General features: G+C 39.9%; 1 protein-coding gene and 1 long non-coding RNA gene across 3 annotated transcripts in view; both read right to left on the bottom strand.

The window, feature by feature from the left end:
• spon1b (spondin 1b) overlaps positions 1–19,979 on the bottom strand; it is a 95,800-nt gene that overhangs the window by 25,132 nt on the left and 50,689 nt on the right. For both annotated transcript variants that reach the window (XM_044193672.1, XM_044193673.1), the window contains exon 7: positions 1,646–1,710. In XM_044193672.1, coding sequence (XP_044049607.1) covers positions 1,646–1,710 — 65 coding nt within the window. The remainder of the gene's footprint in view (positions 1–1,645; positions 1,711–19,979) is intronic.
• Positions 3,638–5,417, bottom strand: LOC122875007. Its single transcript, XR_006377722.1, has 3 exons — positions 5,328–5,417; positions 3,924–4,140; positions 3,638–3,696 (listed from the first exon to the last, which is right to left on the bottom strand). It is a non-coding gene; the product is annotated as an uncharacterized LOC122875007 (long non-coding RNA).

Genomic DNA, 19,979 nt, shown 5'->3' with positions numbered 1-19,979 from the left:
ACGTTTCTAATTGCTCTTGAACTAATTCCACAGGAGTGCACAGGATGCCAGAGTGTGTGACTATTCAGACAAGTCGGCCTGGCTTAAGAGCTGCATAAAGGAAGGAATCATGAAATAATTAAGAATACATTTTTCTAAAATTCACATATTAAAATACATCTGAAATTCAATTATAATTCATAGTTCATTGAGTCAGAAATGGAACCTTTTTCCAACTTTTAATTACTTATCCTGCTAATTAGGAATTTGATACTGCCCATGATGAAGATCGGGTCTTTGTGATTCATGGAAAGGTCGCATTATCAAAGATTTCTGTAACAAAGCAATAAAACATGCGTCTCATATTGTTTCTGTTGATCATCCAGCACATCCTAAATTATGTAGATGTATTATTTGTAATATAATGTAATTAATGGATCACTGAACAAGAATTTTGTATATCTTTGTTTGCTTCAAGCCAAACAGATTATGTTACGCTTTAGGAAAAAAAATAGAATAATCTCGGCTTGAAGAATCGCTCAGGCAGCTTTTCAACAGAAAGAAAAGTGACATATTGTTTTGTCCCAAACATTAACTTTTCATGAACAGAGAAAATCAGCCTTGTTTTCAGCTTAACCACCAGACCAGAACATTTATAAACCCACGGTTATAAAATGTTCTCAACCTACAGAGAAGCAAGTAATCCTTCAACTGAAGCTAAGACACCAAAATAGGAGGTTTTCATCCAGAAAACATGACGATTAAATGATCAAGACATCCATCAAGAGGTCCAGTGTGAACGACAGGTTCACGGCCAACGTGATGGAAAATGTAATACCTCCACTGGTCAGAGAGAAAGGATTTAAAAAACAAACTGAAACTTATATTCTCTTCACATTTTGTGTAAGTAAATGTAAACTTTGATACTGCAGCTTTTGTGCATATTTTTGTGCCAATTTTAACATTCATGTTATTTAACACCTGCTGAATCATCTGCAGCTTCTGCATACTCAGTGTCGTGTTCATACCAAAGTATAAAAAGAAGGAGGACTATCTAGTGTTTGCTGTCTCTCTTTCATGGGTCCAGTTGTGGTAATGGCGAATAACCAGACTGTTAATAAAATTCACAGCAACGAGTAGTCCTGAGCACTCCCTACGTTACCCAATGAATTGAATAATGACATGGAAAAGGTCCCAGAGTACTGGAGGAAGCGCTGAAATTACAGATGGGAGTAACAGCTAACAACATTGGTCCCCAGCTGGTTAACTGCCTGTGTGCCTGTTGGAAGTGATGTGATATAACAAATTATTTTTAGCACCTGTCCACACATACATCACATCAATCAAATTACAGTACTGACATTTTCAATTGGACTGCAAAATTCATGCCCCTTGGAGGAATCTTATGTAGGTGGAAGCATCACTGCAGACCAGTAAATAAAACTTTCATTTCTTCTTTTTGGTAATCACAGTTGTGACCAAATAAGTACAATAAGTCAAAACAAACACCAAATATATATATATACTAATTTCTTAGCAAAACTGAATGTTAATTTCTGTTCAAGGTTTCACAATTTCCTGAATTTTTATTTATTTAAATTTTCAATAATGTCTCTCCCAGAAGTGCCTTTTCTCTTTAGTGAAACTGACAATGAGTGATACTTACAGGTTGAGCGGCTGCCATGCCGGCCACTGAGCCTTAGTTTTAATGACAGTCAGTACTTCATCTCCCTGCAGAAAGAAAGAGACAGAGAAAAAGAGAGAGGGAGAGAGAGATACAAGAAGCAATTTGTCACTAAATGGATGACGATAAAGGGAGAGAAAAAAAACATTGACAGAGAAAAGGCCAAAATTGACAAATTGACATGACTGAGGGTGAGTAGTCTCATCCAAGGACAGAAAAGTGTATTCCACTTTTCAAAGGCTTAAGAGCCTGGACAAAGTGTGTCTCTTATCAGGACAAAATGGCTCTGTGCTGCTTTATAATAGCCATCTGTTATTCACGTAGGGAACCTCAATCTGCACAGCACCCACCACTATAGTCTTTACGGCCACTTTATGGACTGCACAACACATTATCTATCATAATGCATCAGATGTAATTACACAGCCAAAAGCAGGAAGAGAAATGATGGATTTAGTGTGGTGCAGCAGTTGATGAGAACGAAATTGGAAAGTCCATATGTGCCCTCTCTGGTTTGACAAGAGCTTTTATTGTGTTTTCTCCACTTCTCCATCTTTTTGTTTCTTTCGTCTTCAAACACTCACACACAACCATCTACAAATACACACACACACACAACAGCTTCAGTTTGGGATATGCCAAAAAAAAATCCTTTTTTCTGGTTGACTGAAGGTTCCACAGTCGCCTTGAAAGCCTCCCGTCTTCCCTGGGGCGGTGTGGAGACAACATGCGTGTGTGAGTTTGTGTGTGTTGGTGGGCGGTTGGGTGGGTGTCTGCATGTGTATGTATGTGTGGATGAAAACAAGTTTACAAGTCAGTGTCCATCTTCTCTTCAGAGCAGCCTGGGGCTCTGCGGCCTCTGTGGCCTCAGACCTCACTCCGTCCTCTCTCTTTCACACACACACATACACACACACACACACACATAAGTGGACACACTAGAAAGATATGTATATGAATATAGATAGCCAGAGGGACAGCAATACACAATCTGGCATGGAGTCAAGAAAGACAGACACATAAATCCAGACAGATAGGGTGGTAGGGAGAGAGACAGCGGTTTTATGTTATGAACTGGTTAGGAAAAATAAATTAAACAATCCTTTAAGTTGGATTGTCTAGTCAGAGGTTATTTTCTCAAACCTGAGTTCACCATGTGATGTCACGTGAACATGCCCACACAATCAACAGTGAAAAGAACCTTACTTGGATTGTATGCTGGAGTGCAAGCAATTGAAGACACTTTCCACATGGCATGTTTTCCCAGGTGTCCAATTTTCCCAGGTGTCAAGTCAAGTTAACTTAATTTGCATAGCCATCATATGCTGAATGGGCTTTACAGGCCCACATCAGCAGTGGTTCCCACCCCAGCACCAGCTTTTTATGAAGACAAGGAAATCCTCCAAAATCAAAACTTGGGTGAAAACGGGCTAAATGTCACGATTCTATAGGCTAAGTTAATTAATATTGTCAAGAGAATCCAATATGCCTTTACTCCAGTAAAATAAGTCCAATTTAATCACTCATATGAAAGAAGTCTAAAGCTGGTTTTCCACCAAAAGTACTAGAAACTTTTATCCCCAAGATCTTTTCAAGGAACTAAAAAGTTCCTTCAGCCCATTGTTGTGTGCGTTTCCATCGCAGTCTAAAGACCTGGGAAGATTAGACAAATTACACCCACTGGGTTACACCCATCACACATCTGTATAATTCTATTGTTTTAAACACATCCCCTGCAATTCAGCATAAGGACCTTTGCTTATTTTAACCTCTGCACTCTCACCTGTCTCACCAAGCATAAGCATTACCTGTCTTTTTACATATTTAGCAGTATATACTTGTTTCGGATACAAGAACAGCCACTATACACACATTTAGTTCCACAACTATTTATTAATCTGCAGAAATATAAATGTGCAAAATACAGCGTTTGTGTGCTTCAGCAAGAGAAATGGGAGGAGGGCTGCTGGTGGTCGCAGGAGTAAACACACCAGTCTCTGCAGCCTGCAGTTCAGTGTTCCCGTCCGTTTCATCTGAAAAACACGGTGGAAAAAAAAAACGTTGTGTCTCACTGCAACAACATTAACAAGATATCATCGATTTAGCCAACACTTGTCTTAAGGAACACCACGATTCTACACCAGTAACGTTAGCGGTTGGCATTAGCATGTAGCTGGCTTTTGGTTAGGGTAGCAATAGCATGACAACAGTTAGCAGTTATTGCATTTAACAAGCAGCATGTGGGACATTTGTGATTTACCTTCACCGTCCGGTGTTTTCCACCACGGCTTCAACAGCACAGTAGCAGAGCCGCTGCGCCAGAGAAGGCTGGCCTGTGACCCAGCAACGCATCGATCCAGACGGTCTAACCACCACTGCTCCACCGGTCGGAGCTTGACCAAGGGTAAAAAATGTCCCCAGTACTTAATTTAGACCCTGGTCCCTGCGGGCAGCACACAGAGTTCCTCCAAAGGTCCCTGGGGAATTACAATTTATTGCATTGTGGGACAACAGTATCCATCAACACAACATTCCACACAAATCACTCAAAATCATGGTTTTCATTGTGGTATAGTATAGGCTACTTAACTTGGTCATTTTTCCAATGTGAACGCACTACATTCTCAAATCACAGTTAGAAACGACTAAAGACTTTACTGGTTTGCCCACCGTGGTAGCTCAAATGCAAGGAAGCCAGTAATTTTTTCCACACTTTCTACATATACACGTTGAAAAGATAAACATGTTGAAAGTAATTTTCTCCATCATTCTTTCACTCACCATCTGCCATTAACAGAAATTCAATGTTTTGGTTCATTTTATTCTAAAAGGAAAGCATCCTATTCCTGTTTAACAGTCCTGCACATATTATGGCAGCCCTCAGCCACGTAATACAAAATGCTTCGTGGAGGCCGGTAGGAGATGCAAATCTTCCTGTAATGGTCTTGTTTGTTTATGGCAATTATTGTAATGGCACAAAATGACTGTGATTTACCAATGTTTAAATGCACATTACATTTTCATGAATGTTTTCAAGGGGAAGTGAAAGAGTGAAACATAAGGTGGGTGGGGGGATGGAGGTAGAGAAGATAATGACAGAAAAGAGGAGGAGAAAATTGTGGAGGAGAACAAGAAGAAAAGAAATGATGAACGTTAGTAAGTGAGATGAGGAGGAGGAGAGGAGAGGGCGGGACAGGGAAAGTGATATAGCTGAAAAGAATGAGGATTGCAAGAAGAGACGAGTGAAGGATGAGGAAGCCAGGAATGAAATGTTAAAATGAAGACAGAGGAAGAGAGCATGAGAATGGGACTGAGATGGATTGGGGCATGAACAAGGGAGACACAACTGAGAGGGTAAGAGGGAGAAAATGACAAGAATACACTTAATGGAAGGAGAGAATGACAATCTGAGAAAGGAGAGATGTTTAAAAAGAGCAGAGGAAAAGAGCAGGGGTTAGAAGAGACACACACAGACACTCATCCAGTTAAAATAACTTTACATTCATTATATTCACTCAGTGCTCCCTAGCATGTTAACACTTCTTCACCCCCTCCCTTATTATGGAGGAATGGAAGTGCGTATTTGACCAAAATATCAGTGTTTTGTAAATATCTCCTTACATTTCAGGTCAATAATGATCCACACCCTTGCACGTATATTTACCACTGAATGTGTTTGAACTCCTGTTACAGTGACAGGACTCCACTAAGGCTGTTGTCATTCATGTTCTGTCAGACGGCAGCAGGTGTAACAGCAGTGAAAGTGAAGAGGAAAAAGCTGAAGCCCGGGACACATCTTACAAAGAAATTACAAAGATTAGTAAGTGACACTACTGGCCAACACTCATGGTGCATGGTGCTGAGGTGAAGGCCTGAGTAAAAGAGGGCTGTGAATGTGAATCACTGCTGTCCATGCAGCATGTGAGCCATGACATCAAATATAAAATCTATATCTAGACCCTTAGGCTGATGGATGGGAAAATGGCAACAGTATAAAAGAGAGAGGCAGAGGGATAGAGAATGATGTAGAGAAGATGAACAAATATAAAAGCAGAGATGAAAACCGACCCAAACAGCGGCTGAGGTTCAATCCACATTTGCAAATAATAATTTATCAAATTAATAGCTGAATGGAAAAGGCAGAGGTTGATAAAATACTTTCCCATTATGGAAAAAATATATATTTTACGGCTATTTTTGAGATAAGCAGTGATTGAAATGTTTTTGCTAAATAAATGATTAAGTAGAGCAGCATGTTTCCCGAGTCTTACAGCACAATAGTTTACTTCTGTCTCTGCTCAAGGATGGCTTTTGACATCTGATGTTTCCATTCAGTCTCTTGTCCAGTGTCCTTGCTGTTTCACTGATGTAGTGTTCCCACAGGTGTCACATGTGATGTCATACACCGCTTCAGTCTTCCTCTGAGGATGGTTCCTGTCTTTAGGGTGTATCAGCAGAGATCTTAAGGTGTTGAATGGTTTGTGGTAAGTGCTGACTCCCTGGGACTTGAACAATCTGGATAGATATTCTGACAGTCCAGCCATGTAAGGGAGTCCCACTGGGATGCTTTTGGTCGTACCAGTTATAGCAGCGTCCCTTCTGGTCTTAAGTCGGGTTCCCATCCCATCCCATCTGTGTTAGTGCTCTGTACAAGTGTCCCCACCATTGATCTTGTGTGGTGTAATGGGTGGTTACAGTTCAAATGAAGATATTGATGACCACTGCCAATGAAGACCATGAGATGCTGTTGAAAGCTAGTAAGTACACCTTGTTAAACCTGCAATAAATGATTTTTTGGCCACTTTGGGGCAGTGGAAACAAGCTGTAAACACAACTGGCATATTATCTCCTTGTTGGAGAGTTGATATGGCAAAGTTATCAAACTGTTGCTCATTTACACATCCAGCAGACACTGAGCAACATTAGCATTGATTTGCAGTCGTGTTGCTGTATGTTGCTTTTTTAGCATTAGCTATAGCAAATATGTATTTATTTTTATCTTCAGATAGAGGCATGCATTTGGCAAACACTTGCCAACAACACCAACAATGTCAACTTGCTAATTTAGAAAGAATGATTTATTTGCATGATGAAAGCATTCTCATGTTGCTTTTTGAGTGACATTTCCAGAATTTGGAGTACATTTTTCTTGACAGCTGGATGGAAACATACTTGTGTGAACAGCCTGCACCATTCCTTCCCAAATCCCCTCAGTGGTCTCAGTTCTGCCCACTTATCACTCGCTCACTTTGGAATGAAGTTTTGCCTGGAGGGACTCTTGGTGCAGCGGCGTGAGGCTCTGTATTGTCTTTCCGGACTTGGTCTAATAAAGGAAAATGAGCCTGGGGACTAAGGGAAAAGGTGTCTAATAAAAAATCAACACTGCACTAATGCAATTACAATTGCATGGGGGCTGTGGAACAGATGGATGACTGGGTTACTATGTTATAACTCAGTCGGATAAAATTCACAGCTTAGGTCAAAATGTGAGAACACACGCACACACACACACACACACACACACACACAGACATACTGTACATATCCACTCACACATGTCAGTACTCACTCAGAGTCATGCCACACTGAGAACACACACATGGTTTTATCTGAAGGTGACAGCATGATGAAACAATCTGCCTTTGTGGAAATAAATTGTAATTCCCCTCGTCTAGCGAGATGTCTTTGATCATTTGTCAAATATCATTTCACAAAGACACACACACACAACAATTTCAGCTCAGAAGGTTATTTATCAACCACCTGTGACATGGATATGAAGAGCCATGCTGTATCATTCGTCCAATTACATTGTAATTTACTTGTCCCTCAAGCTAGCTGCTGTAATTGCACTGTGCAAAATAACAACCTGTGTTCCCCTATAGCAAAAGCATAAACAGATTTGAAATGAACAAAGCCCATATCTTCTTTCCCCTGAAGGCTTGCTAGTTGCAAATCACAATTCAATATTTAATGATTTAACATTTAATATGTGTTCTTTTTTAATAATTTCAAGGTATCTGATTAACTCTGACAGTGAAAAGCTGGCGTTTGAAATGTTTCTAATTCTTGTAATAACTTGATAATTCTACACTGTAGCCCCTGGCCGTACAAGTGTGTTCATTCCTGCCACCATGTAACCCATCATAGCTCACATTCCAGCAATTTGTGTAACATTTTAATGCTTCACATTAAACACACACTTAGAGCTCTAGTGTTCAAAACAAGGCAGCACCGCAACGGAGACTTTGACGACTGTGTCTCCGATTGTAACAATGGCAGCAATGATGCTACTAGCAAAGGTAGCAATATCAGGGTGTAAAAACATGCTGTTTTATTGAATGTAGCCAATTAAAGTCCTGGTGTTTTTAAACCCAATCCTCATTAAAGCCCTTGAAAACTGGGTTTCAAATCTGAAGCATTGCTCTATAACATTACGTGTTCAGGACTGGGAGGAAGTAGAGGCCACAGGAGGCCGTTGACCAGGCTGAATCATGGCTTTGGCACAGTGTGCTGGTTGGAAGTTTAGCGTAGGGTAGGTGGATTGATCTGCCTGCTTTCGAACCAGTGAGAGGGGCATACAAAAATCTCTCATCTAAAATAACCCAAACTGTTGTAACTTTGGCAAAAAAAAAAGTGTTAAAGTGGGACACCATCTTTCATACTGTAATAAGAAGCTGAGAAGTTATGGTTTTCAGGGTCTTTAAACAGTTCGTAGTGCACACTACACTACTTATGCTTCCTGTTGGTGTAGCCAAGTGTTTTGTGACAGTACTGCAGCCACAATACTGTGTGTGCACCTTTTTTGTGCATTTTGCTATGTGTGTTTCTGTGACACAATAATTTTGTTAGTGTGAGTATCTCTGTGTGCATTTCCTCCAAGATATTATAACCTGAGGGCTTGGTAATCCATCACACCAGTGTCAGGTGTAATGTGTGACATATTCACCTGAGGAAACATTGTCACATTAGTCAGCATTGATCACTGTCATGCTTCGTCTTGGCAAACCTCTCTGTTTGTTACAAAGAACCACACAGCTACAATTAATAATGGCTGAAGAATGAGATGGAGGTATGAGGTTTTTATACTGTGAATACAACAGGCCCAGAACTATGTGGTACAGGCTTGCATATGCATGAATATTTGTATTTACGTGAGAAGCATATGAGCAAAAGCACACCCACAGATCATCCCATTTTAAATTGCTACTATACTTCTTGCTGGTATAACTTGCTGATTTGTTTATCTGTTTACTGAGCCATTTACTGTAACTTTGAGGTAGTTTGGGAAAATGGATGACTCCACTGAATAACCAAAGAAGTATTTTTCATCAAAAACATGTTATGACAGATGAGAAAACACAATAAAAATACTTTCAAGCTGAGATAAGAAATTGGACATTGTCATTACAATGAAAATAAATGATCTGGCATGAAAGCGCATTTGAAAACTGAGGTTTTGCTATATAAGAAATGTGGAAGCTTTGGCAAGAAAGCCTTCTGAATTTGCGTTTGAAGTGGATCTGGAAAAGCAGATGATGTTTTAAAGACTGCTATCCAGCAGACTGCAGCCACTCATCCAAGACACCTCAAAGGCTTTTGAACCAGGCCCTCAGGTTTAAATCTGAAACATCATTATCATCTAGATCTTCCAGAGGGTGTGAGATTACAGTAAAAGAAAAGAAGTGAAGCGAAGTGAAGACAAAAGAGAAGTGAAGAGAAGTGAAGAGAAGAGAAGAGAAGAGAAGAGAAGAGAAGAGAAGAGAAGAGAAGAGAAGAGAAGAGAAGAGAAGGGCAGTAGGGGGTGGATCATTCTGTTCACCTGTGTAATTTTGTGTCTTGTGTAATGAGGCTTTTCTTGTCCTGTCCCGTGTCCTCTGTCCATTTCTTTGTCCTGTTGTGTGTAATTCGGAGCCTGTGGTGACTGTGATTTCTTGCCATACCTGTGCAATCACTCAGGTCAGGTAAGCCTTAAATGACTAGCTCCATTATTTAGTCGTTTGGGAAAAGAAAAGCCTTGTCTATATTCCAGGGTTATGAATGTAGACTTTTCCATAGCAGGCTACAGCAGTCTTGAACTTTTCCTTAGCTGTAATTTGGGAAGAAGGCAAAGGTCATTATGTGCTAAACTGAGAACTGGTTCTTTTCCTCTGGCAGCTGAGGTGATGATTTTGAAATTGCCTCCAGCAGTTTCATTTTATGTTACATTATAGTAGATAGGCTGACCTAAGAAAACCTCTATGTGAAAAAATACAAAACATAGAATCTGATGACTTTATGTTAAAATGGCTCATTAAATAAGAAGACAGCACACTCTTTTTCAACCGAATACTGAATTTTCATTTTCCCATTTAACATTTTCCCTAAAATGTTATTTGTGTTAATGTTAATGTGTATATTCATGCCTATTGTAATCATAGAAAAAATAACGCTGGAATATCGATGGAATCCACCATTGAATTTATCAATGCGATGAGGCCTGACAAAAGACAACACTGACAAAGGTCAGCTGGTTAACAAGCTGCCATCATCCAAATCCAACATCAGTCTGTGGTGCAACTATCAGTTCCTAGTCAAAAACAACACTTGAATTAACAGTTCACTTTGGACTCTAATGATAATGACTAGTTGTATGTCAAGATAGTCAGAGCTGCAGACTTCATCTGAGGCCACCATTGAGTCTGTGAGATGAAGCATGGAAGTCCTGCATTGCAGTGGTCTCCAATCAAATCAGTCAGCTGGGGTTTATCTTAGATATCAAATCAGGGACTGATTTACACCCAGGACACCAGGTTACTGCAGCTGACCTGCTGGTGTGCGATAGAAAACTAGCAACAGACAAGGTCATAACTATGACTTAAAGCAACTTTAAAGAGTCTATGATAAAAAAAAAACTGTCATGAAAAAGAAAAAAAAAACGGAGCCATTTATGTGAGCAACATGTGTCAAGTGGAAAGAAATTGTGTATGGAGGAAGGAAAGGCGAGTAAGGTCACAAAGTTGGAAAAAGAAAAGAACAGCAAAGAAAAACATAAAGCACAAGTAAGTATGGGTGTCAGTGAGAAAAACCACCCTGAGGGAGAAGGAAGTGGTGTCAGGGGGGGAGTATGAGAAGTAGAGTTTTGTGGAGGGGAGAGCAGAGAAAAGGGACAAGAGGGAGGTCAGAGTGGGAGTGAAAGTCCAGTAATTGCTTTGACCTTGAGCTGAGCCGAGGTATAACTCAGTCAAAGCGAGTGATGGATTCCATGCCCTCGGCCCTGTCGCGGGAATAAAGTCACTTCTTGCAGGGATTTTTGTTTATGACCACATGGAAAAAAACACAGACGGAGGACAAGACTGACTGAAAGAGAGTCTGGGCGGGCTGGCTTCACAGCCGCCCAGGGAAACTGTTAAATAGAAAAGGTGGACTGGAGGGGATGCTTAAAGGCCAGAGAAACAAGAGAGACTGTAGTAGAAATATTTTTAACACAATTGGGGTAGATGGACTGTGTGACCTGTCAGATGGATGATGTTTATGACCACTGATAGACTGAACACTGGAAAAGGACTTGGAGAGAGCTTCTCTTTGTGCCCTTCTCTGCTAGGTCTGGAGTTTTCCAGCAAAGAATACATTAACAGGTTTTCCTGCTCATTAAACTTTCATAAGGAAGCTACGGGAAAATATGTCATATTCTGAAATAGCTTGCACCATGTAACCCACTGTATGAAAAATGGTCTTTTTTGAGCCTTGCTTTTTTTCATGCTGGGCACACCAAACATGTCACATATTTTCAGTGGTAGAGGAAGTGTTCAAATCCTTAAAGTTGTACACTCTTAAACACTCTTGCTCTTGCTAAGAAATCAATGTATCAATGTCTTGGCATTTGTTCACATATCTGGTCAAAATTGTAATTACCAAAAAGATTATTTTTGTGCAGTGACAGTGCCTCCTACATTGGTGTTCTCCATTAAATGTACATTTTTGGTAACGACTGACAATGTCAGTATGGGTAATTTAATTGGTATAATATCTGTGTGGGTGGGCACTAAAAATATTTCATAATATTACTTTAATTCCAAGGCTACACAGTTAGCTAGCTGTTGTTCCCATCCGTGATTTAAGCACTGCCTATATTACTCTGTATCTCAATTTGAATAACAGGATAATGTACGCAGTGCTGAGTTTACAGGACTCCACCTTGTAAAAATACTGCATTCAAAATGTTAATTACAAGTACACATATGTTATCAGCAATATATACTTCAAGTATCAAAAGTAAAAGTACTCATTATGCAGCAAAATGACTTCTGTCAGTGTTATACTGTCACATTGTATTTTTGGATTATTATTACCAATGCATCTAACTACTTTACAAACCAAGACAAAGCGGCCTCTGGTTCGGAGGCAGTTGCCCTAGGTCAACTAAAGGGCAATCTAAACTATAATGAAAAGGGCTTTAGGTTAAGTCCAGCCCTGACTGTTGGGTGGTTTGATCTACATTAATGCATCATATTTTCTAATCTCACCACAGGTTTTTAAATGTAAAATCTTCTGAGTGACTAGTAACTATACCTGTCAACAGGCGCATCGTATCCGCGGGGGTTACGAGTGTTGTGACACCCTCACTTTCACAGAGAGATGAAACGAAATGAAAATCTGTCAAAACAGTACCTCAGAGAATGAGTTCACAATCACAGCCATTTGGCTAACCCACCAGGCCAAGGGAAACAGTAAACAGGTGACGGTACGTAAACAGGGCTCCTGCCACTCGCTGTTGTCACTGGCGCTGGCTGTGATGACAGATTAGAGAACAAGAGTAAATCAGAGGTATGAAACGGCTATTTAACTAGTTAGTAATGTATAATTTTCTTTTGTAACTTTGTCTTGTTATGTGTTGTCTCAGCTAACATTAGCCAGGCAACATAAAATGAAATAGGCTATCCTAGTTGTTGTGCTAGCTGCTAGCTAGCTAGCTACCTCAATCATTCCAAATGCAAACCAGCTGACCAACAAACTAGCTAATGGTGGCTGACCAGAGGTGGTGGAAGAAGTATTCAGATCTTTTACTTAATTAAAAGTACTAATACCACAATGTGAAAATACTCCACTATAAGTAAAAGTCCTGCATTCAAACCTTACTTCAGTAGAAGTATATAAATTGTATTATCAGCAAAATGTAATTAAAGATTACTCATGGTGCAGTAAAATGGTCCCTATCAGTGTTTTCCTATTATATCTGCTGTTTCTGGATTAATATTGCTGCCCACATTAATGTGTATGTTGAATTTTACTGCTGTAGATGTTTATGGTTGTGCTCATTTTAACTACTTCATATACTGTTGGATAGTTTAATTTACATTAATGCATCATGGTCTATCCGCATGTGTGTAGCATCGCTGTCCCATGAGAACCACATATCTCTAAAAAGTCAACTTTTAATGAGCCCAGAAAAACTATTTTGAGTTTAGTGACAATTGATTTTCCAGCTAATCCAAGAGTGTTTTAAATAGTTTATTTAATCTAAAAAGTAGAAGAATTTCCTCAACCCATAAAGAAACACTTTACAAACATTCACATTCAAAATCACAAAATTTGGAGATACATGTTTTCCACTCATTCACTGGACAGGAAGGGGATGAAAAAAATTTAATCTGAAAAGTATATAACTGTGTAAAGTGTGTTTTCTAACAAACATAACCAAAAAAGTCATTGTTTAATACTATGGGATGTTGAACACTGGTGCATATAGTATATTTGGGTGAAGGGCATGGTGCTACAATGTACATTTTGAGCTATTATTTGTTTATGGTGGATACAGGAATGGAGGCCGTAGGCGGCAGGACTTGCGGTGGTTACCCCCCCACCGCTAGAACCCCCACACATTTAAAATCGCTGCTCCACCCCTGCCTGTCATATAAAGTGTAGTGGAGTAAAAAGTACAGTATCCCCTCTGAAATGTAGCGGAGTAGCAGTATATAATAGCATAAAATGGAAGTACTCAAGTAAAGTGAAAGTACATCTTAGTCTGATTATTTATGACCATTCTCATGAGCCTTATGAGCACTCCTGCAGATTGTTAAGCACTCCACAATCTCTGCACTGACTCCCACTGAAAACATTTCCACCTACGTGTTTCTAAAAACAGCCACAGAAAACCCTGATTAAACTGATGGAAATAGAGTTACACTGTACTCCAATGGTGCAAGTGCAGCTACAACTTCTACTTGAGTTCTGTGGTCCTCCCCACTACACGTCTCCCTCGGGAACCCATGGTAATTATCTTGTCACAGGGCTAGATTGGCGTGTTGAACACAACTGATTACACCGAGGCTGATTGGCGCAAAGTATAACTGGCTCCAGATTCTCTAATGAAGAGGGATGTGAACTGGTGTCAAGCTGCTGTCACGCAGTAAATGCCAACCCACATGTCAGCGCTGACACAGGCACTAAGGTTGAGATGGAGGCCCTGATTACGCCTTATCATCCAATATCCGGCTGATAAGTGTTAAACAACGATGGAGTGACAAGGATAACACGGAGCAGAGGAATCCAAGGTAGGGATGAAGGGAGAAAGAAAGGACAGCAGAGACAAAGGACAGCATGGAGAGATAATGACAAAATGTGTGTGTGTGTGTGTGTGTGTGTGTGTGTGTGTGTGTGTGTGTGTGTGTGTGTCTGTGAAGGGGGAGAAAAAGAAGTAAACAAAGTTGAATTTTGTGCATTCTGAGACTGAATACAAGCAAATACGACTCATGGTAACTTCAGGTCTGATTGTTTAATGGCTTCTACATCACATCATGGAGCTAGCAACAGTGATAATTGATGGTTAAATTATCAGGTTTTAGCGCTAGCCCAGTGGCTCTGTGGATGTCAGTCGGTTGGCCCACCACTCTGGTCCAGACTGAAATATGTCAACAACTAATGAAAGAATTGAATAAAATTTGGTACAGACATTCATGGTCCACAGAGGATGAGGCCTACTGACTTCAGTGATCTTCTGACTATTCCTCTAGTGCCATCATGAGGTTGACATTTTTGTTCTTTTATTTAAATGTATCAACAACTATTGGATAGACTGCCATGAAGACAAATATCAATGATCCCCAGAGGATGAATCCTGATGACTTTGTTGATTCCCTGATGTCATCTAGTCGCACAATGTGCTAACTAACAAATAGCATGACTCCTGGTGATGTCTAGTGGGCCTGTTTGATAAATACACTGAATGTGTGTTGGGTAGAACGTGTCACATCTGTGCCTGAAACAGGTGCAAAAGCCTTAGTAAATCTGGCCCTTAGTCTTGTTAGTACATTTAGACTAAAACTTGTACAACTCTGTAAAGAAAGCAAACCAGTCGTAGGTGAGGGTGTACACGAGGGCAATGAACAAGGATGTAGGAACATTTTTACAAGTTGTGCTGAGCAGCCCACACACAGCAGCAGCAATTGAAGCAATATGCAGCGCTTCATAATCTTCATTTGGAGTTTATCTTCGAACCAAGTAAAGAATAAGGAGATAAGGTTGAAATAATGATGTAAGCTAGCAGGGTTGGTTTGAAAAAGAGGAAATGAGGGGAGGGAGGGAGGCTGGAAGAAAGGGTAAAGAAAGCAAGGGAGGAGTGGAGGGAGGAAAGATCAAGAAAGAAAACATTAGGGACGGAAGGAAAAGAGTGACAGCAAAAAGGAGGGAAAGAAAGAGAGGAGAAAGGTGTGGGAAGTAAGGAAGAAATGAGCAGATGCATTCATTTCAGAGGGAAGTTTAGAGAATAAGAATGAAAAGTACCAAAGAAAGAAGGTGTATATGTGACAAACAATGCACTGTTTACCATATGTCATGCTGCTGATGTGTTGGGGATTAAAGCTTCGGTCCACATGAAAGAAGCAGCCTCATTATAAAGCTCCCAACATATTGCTACCTTGTAGACATGAAGCTAATAAGCTACTGTACGTCCCCTATTTACTGTCAGTCATCTGTGTATTTCTGTTTTTAACTAACTATAGGAGAACTGATCTTGCCATCTCTGTCATACATGCAAAAGCCCACACGCCAAAACACATCCCTTTTAATCAAAATGTAATCTTTCCTCTCCACTCTAATGAGATACAACGGAAAAGAAATCTATGGCGGGAAGCTTGGTAATAGCTTAAAAAAAAATCTTATTCTTAATTCCTCATTATTTTAAAACTGGAATTCAGACTTGGATCGCAGCAGCTTGGGAGATAATTGGGGATTCATGACGTGATTGTGATTATTGATGAGTGAGGAGAGGGGATGGTTGGCCGCTGTTAATCCTGACCCACCTCCAACAGTGCCACCGCTGACACAAATAACAGGTGTGGACTTGCATCTTAGTGTTCATCCAGGGCTTTTAATGAATACAAATTCCCAATTAGGAGAGGATGGAGACACAAACACACACACACACACACACACACACACACACAAACACAGACGCTGCAGATTCAAAAATATAAAGTGGCAGTTGGAGAAGTGCAATAGTGTTCCCTGTGGAACGGAAACACTAAGCGATGTGTTGGATTAACAAAGGGGGACTGAAGGTGTGCAGTAATTTCTCTACACCTTCCATCAGTATTTGCTATGGAAAATATAGATAATAACTTAACCACTTTAACCAGAGGTTAAAGGTAGGTAGGTTAGGTACTGTAGGGTTTCAGAAGTTTTCCTGGGATTCTCCCGTATTTTATCCATATTATTTTAGTGTATCACACTGAGGGAAAAGCAATGTGAGCCACCGTGACAAATCTGCCAAGCATAAGCACATGCTCCGCCAATGACTGCATTTACAACTAGAAACATTTCTGAGGCAGATCAAGTGACCAAAGCTGAGCTGAAAATGTCAATGCTTTGGGCCAAAAATAATGTGGCCTTCAGCTTATGCAGTGATTTCAACCGTAGTGTAGCAGACATGTTCCCCGACTGCAATCGCTCGGAAGTACACCGCGGGAAAAACGAAAGCCACGCAACTCATCAAAGGTAAGATATGGCTCCGTTAAGGCTAGCCGCATAGCTCTTTACATATTTTTGTCAAAATATAAATGTATTTGAATGTACTTAATATATTATAACATTTGAGAACCCAGGATAATTATGGTTTTAATAAGCTTGATCTTAAAGCCATAGAGGAGGGATTTTTGAAGCTTCAGTAATCGGTGTTAGTTTGAGCAATGTGTTAGGCAATAGACTGTATTGCTTCAAAATAAAAAGGTAAAATCTAACTGAGTCCTTGCTAATGTCCCCATGTTGTAGCCTAAAGTTACTGGATCCTTTTGCTTAACAGGTGCCATAGCTGTGGAGCTTGATGGGAATGTAGCAATCATATGTAAATCTCAGCCTTTTTCTTTGTGGTGCGACGAATCAAACAACAGAAAAGCCAACAAAGAATTTGTCATACTTGCAAGAATTTATGATGACAACGAATTTCCTTTAAATGAGGAAGCCACACACACACACACACACACACACACACACTGATGACGCTGATCAGGTGATTCTTGGACAACCTCATATCAGCCAGGGCCATCATGGATGATGGACTCTTGAGAGGGACATCATTTGGCAGATGAAGACCTCTTCATTGGAGCAGAGACAAGGGCATTCATCAGAAATGCAGAGCTCCCCGTTTCAACCAAGAAAAAACTCTTTCAGTGAGTATATTACTCTGTAGTTTAATATAATTATGATCTCATCTTTTGACAGCCTGGGAAAAGTTTTATAGTGTGCCAGAAATGTTTGCCTCTATCTAATGCATATCGTTGTTGTCTTTTACCATTACTCTGAACCTTCTATGAAGCAGTTCTGTGAACGATGTTCACCTCCTTTCCACTCAACTCCCAACTCCTGAAGGACCTGAGAGTGCTGGACCCTGCATCTCGGCTTGACATCACTCCAAGGACAGATAGAGATTAGGGACAGTTTCCAATTGACGACATCAAAAACAATTGGCAAGATACACTTTGTATTTAGTATGTACTTAGTGTGAAAGATTGTTTCAGAAGATATTGGACAACATTACTGTTTGTGCTTTACTGTCATGTAAAATCAACCACACTGGTCAAGCTCACGAATAATACTCCTTCTCAGAAGGCGTTGAGGAATGCAAAGTCTGTGACCTCTGTGTACAACAAGTCTCTTGCGGATGCAAGAGACCCCAACGACAAATAAAACAGTATGCCCCATCCATTCTCTCACTCACCCTATCTCGCCCAATCCATTTTCGTAATCACCCTCAATTGTCTCACTTACCAGTAGCCTCTCTATAAATCACACCTGAAGCACAATGTGTAAGTGATGTGTACATATCCTCAGTCATAAATCATAATATTAATACATAAATACACTTCTAAGTGCTGAATTTATATGCCCTTTTGTGTTTTCTGTTATATAATGCAGGGATGTTTCACTTTCAACCAGGTGTCTGATTCTGACCACCTAACTGTAGTCACTTACTTAATGTAGGAACTAGTTAACCCAATCCTTGTTGCACTGATATTTTAAAGCAAGTGGTTGCCTAGTGGTGATTTTAGGATTCTCGGTGTGTACCCTTGTCTAAATGTAAGGGGTATGGGGACAGTGGTAGGACGTTCCCTTATTTTGACATCCCAATGTTGACAAGTATGTGGAGGGGACACAAGAAAATCTCAACACAAGTCGATTTAGTAGCTGTTCTGGAGCTTTCAATGGTATTATTCAGTCATATGAACAGTTGTCATGGATTTGTAAATGTTTCAATTTCCACTTTTCTGAACACTTTAAGGACTTCTCATCCATTTTGGCTTAAAAGTTGAGACTGAAAGTTAATTCTGTGTTGCCAAAACAGTTTCACTATATGCTATTTCCTGCATTTATATCAATCAAGCAAATATCACATTTTTATTGGTAATTGTGCTTTCCATTAGGGCTGCAACTAACAATTATTTTTATTGATTAATCTGATTATTATTGTGCCTGTGTGCACTGGGAGGTCACAGTCTGATGAAGCCAGCAGAACCACGTCATCTGTGAGTCATCTGCACATAATCCCCCAGTGGTTAAACTGGGCCGGGGGCTGTCCGGGACTCAGTCCCGGCACATGCTGCCCTACACGCTCCATTGTTAAGGTTAGCTGGGCAGTTTTCTGTGACGTTATGCCTGACAAAAGTGAGAGGGAAATACAATTATTTATTACTTTTGATAAATGTCAACAGTGTTTATAAACTGCAGCTCGTAAAAAAGACCGCGCACATCATATCGCGTGTGAACATGCGTTCATATGCGCGTGCACAAAATTAAACTCGTGGTTTCCAGCAGCAACCTCTGTGGGGACCAGTGATGACACTCCAGGCATAGCATTTTAAAACAAGACAATGATTATCTAGTCTCTCAGTTAAGGTTTAGTTACAACTCTGGACTAATGCAAGATGGATTGACATTGACTACTGATTAAATATTGAATTTAAAATGTTGATTAGCTGCATTCTGGGCAATATGGATGCACATCTCTCAGTAAATAACAACCATCAAGTATTCAGCCAAGAAATAGCATAAATAGAATTTTATGTTTGAAAATGTATAAAAGGAAATCTGGGGGAGCCACACAGCTGTATAGGTTTTATGTGACTATTTTGAGAGACTATAGGCTTATGTTTACATTGTATAGCCAAAGCTAATTTTATAATATTGTGAGGACTGGACTAATTACCAGGCAGTAGAGCCACAGCTCAGTGTTATATTTTATTATTTTGCACATTTTATATTTTCTACATTATATATATATATATATATATATATATATATATATATTCTCTTATTTATGTTAATGTTAATATTCTTAAGATTCTATAGAAAATATTCTATTCAATAAATATTGTTTGTTTATATGTCATTCTGTTCTGTAGAGGTCTACTTATTCTGAGACCGACAGATGGAGCAAACTGTTTTAAAGGAGGGGGGATTGTAGTGGGAGCACTGGGGTGTCAGGTGTGACTGTGTGGCAATGACAAATGATTTACATGGCTCACGGGTCAGGTTGGAGGGCCCCTTAGCAGAATTTTGCTTAGGGCGGATGGCAAGGTAGCGAGAAAAATAGGTCAGAAACTGACAGGTTTAATAACAGAAGGTAAATTGCTCCAATATTCTGCTTTAACAATGTTTTGATATTTTTGATATTTGATACAGATACACAGGAGAGTGCATTTACAGAAAGGTTTTATTGTCATCAGCTGTAGTTTTGCGCATGGCACTGCATGGCATTGTTTTGGTATGAGATGCTGGTGCTCTAGTGCGACATTTATTGGCAGTGAATGTTGCATACAGCTCCTTTAAAACAAGGTTCTGCTTT

This window comes from Siniperca chuatsi, linkage group LG4, assembly GCF_020085105.1.
Source record: "Siniperca chuatsi isolate FFG_IHB_CAS linkage group LG4, ASM2008510v1, whole genome shotgun sequence".
Taxonomy (NCBI): Eukaryota; Metazoa; Chordata; class Actinopteri; order Centrarchiformes; family Sinipercidae; genus Siniperca; species Siniperca chuatsi.
This window is presented reverse-complemented; position numbering and strand designations above follow the sequence as displayed.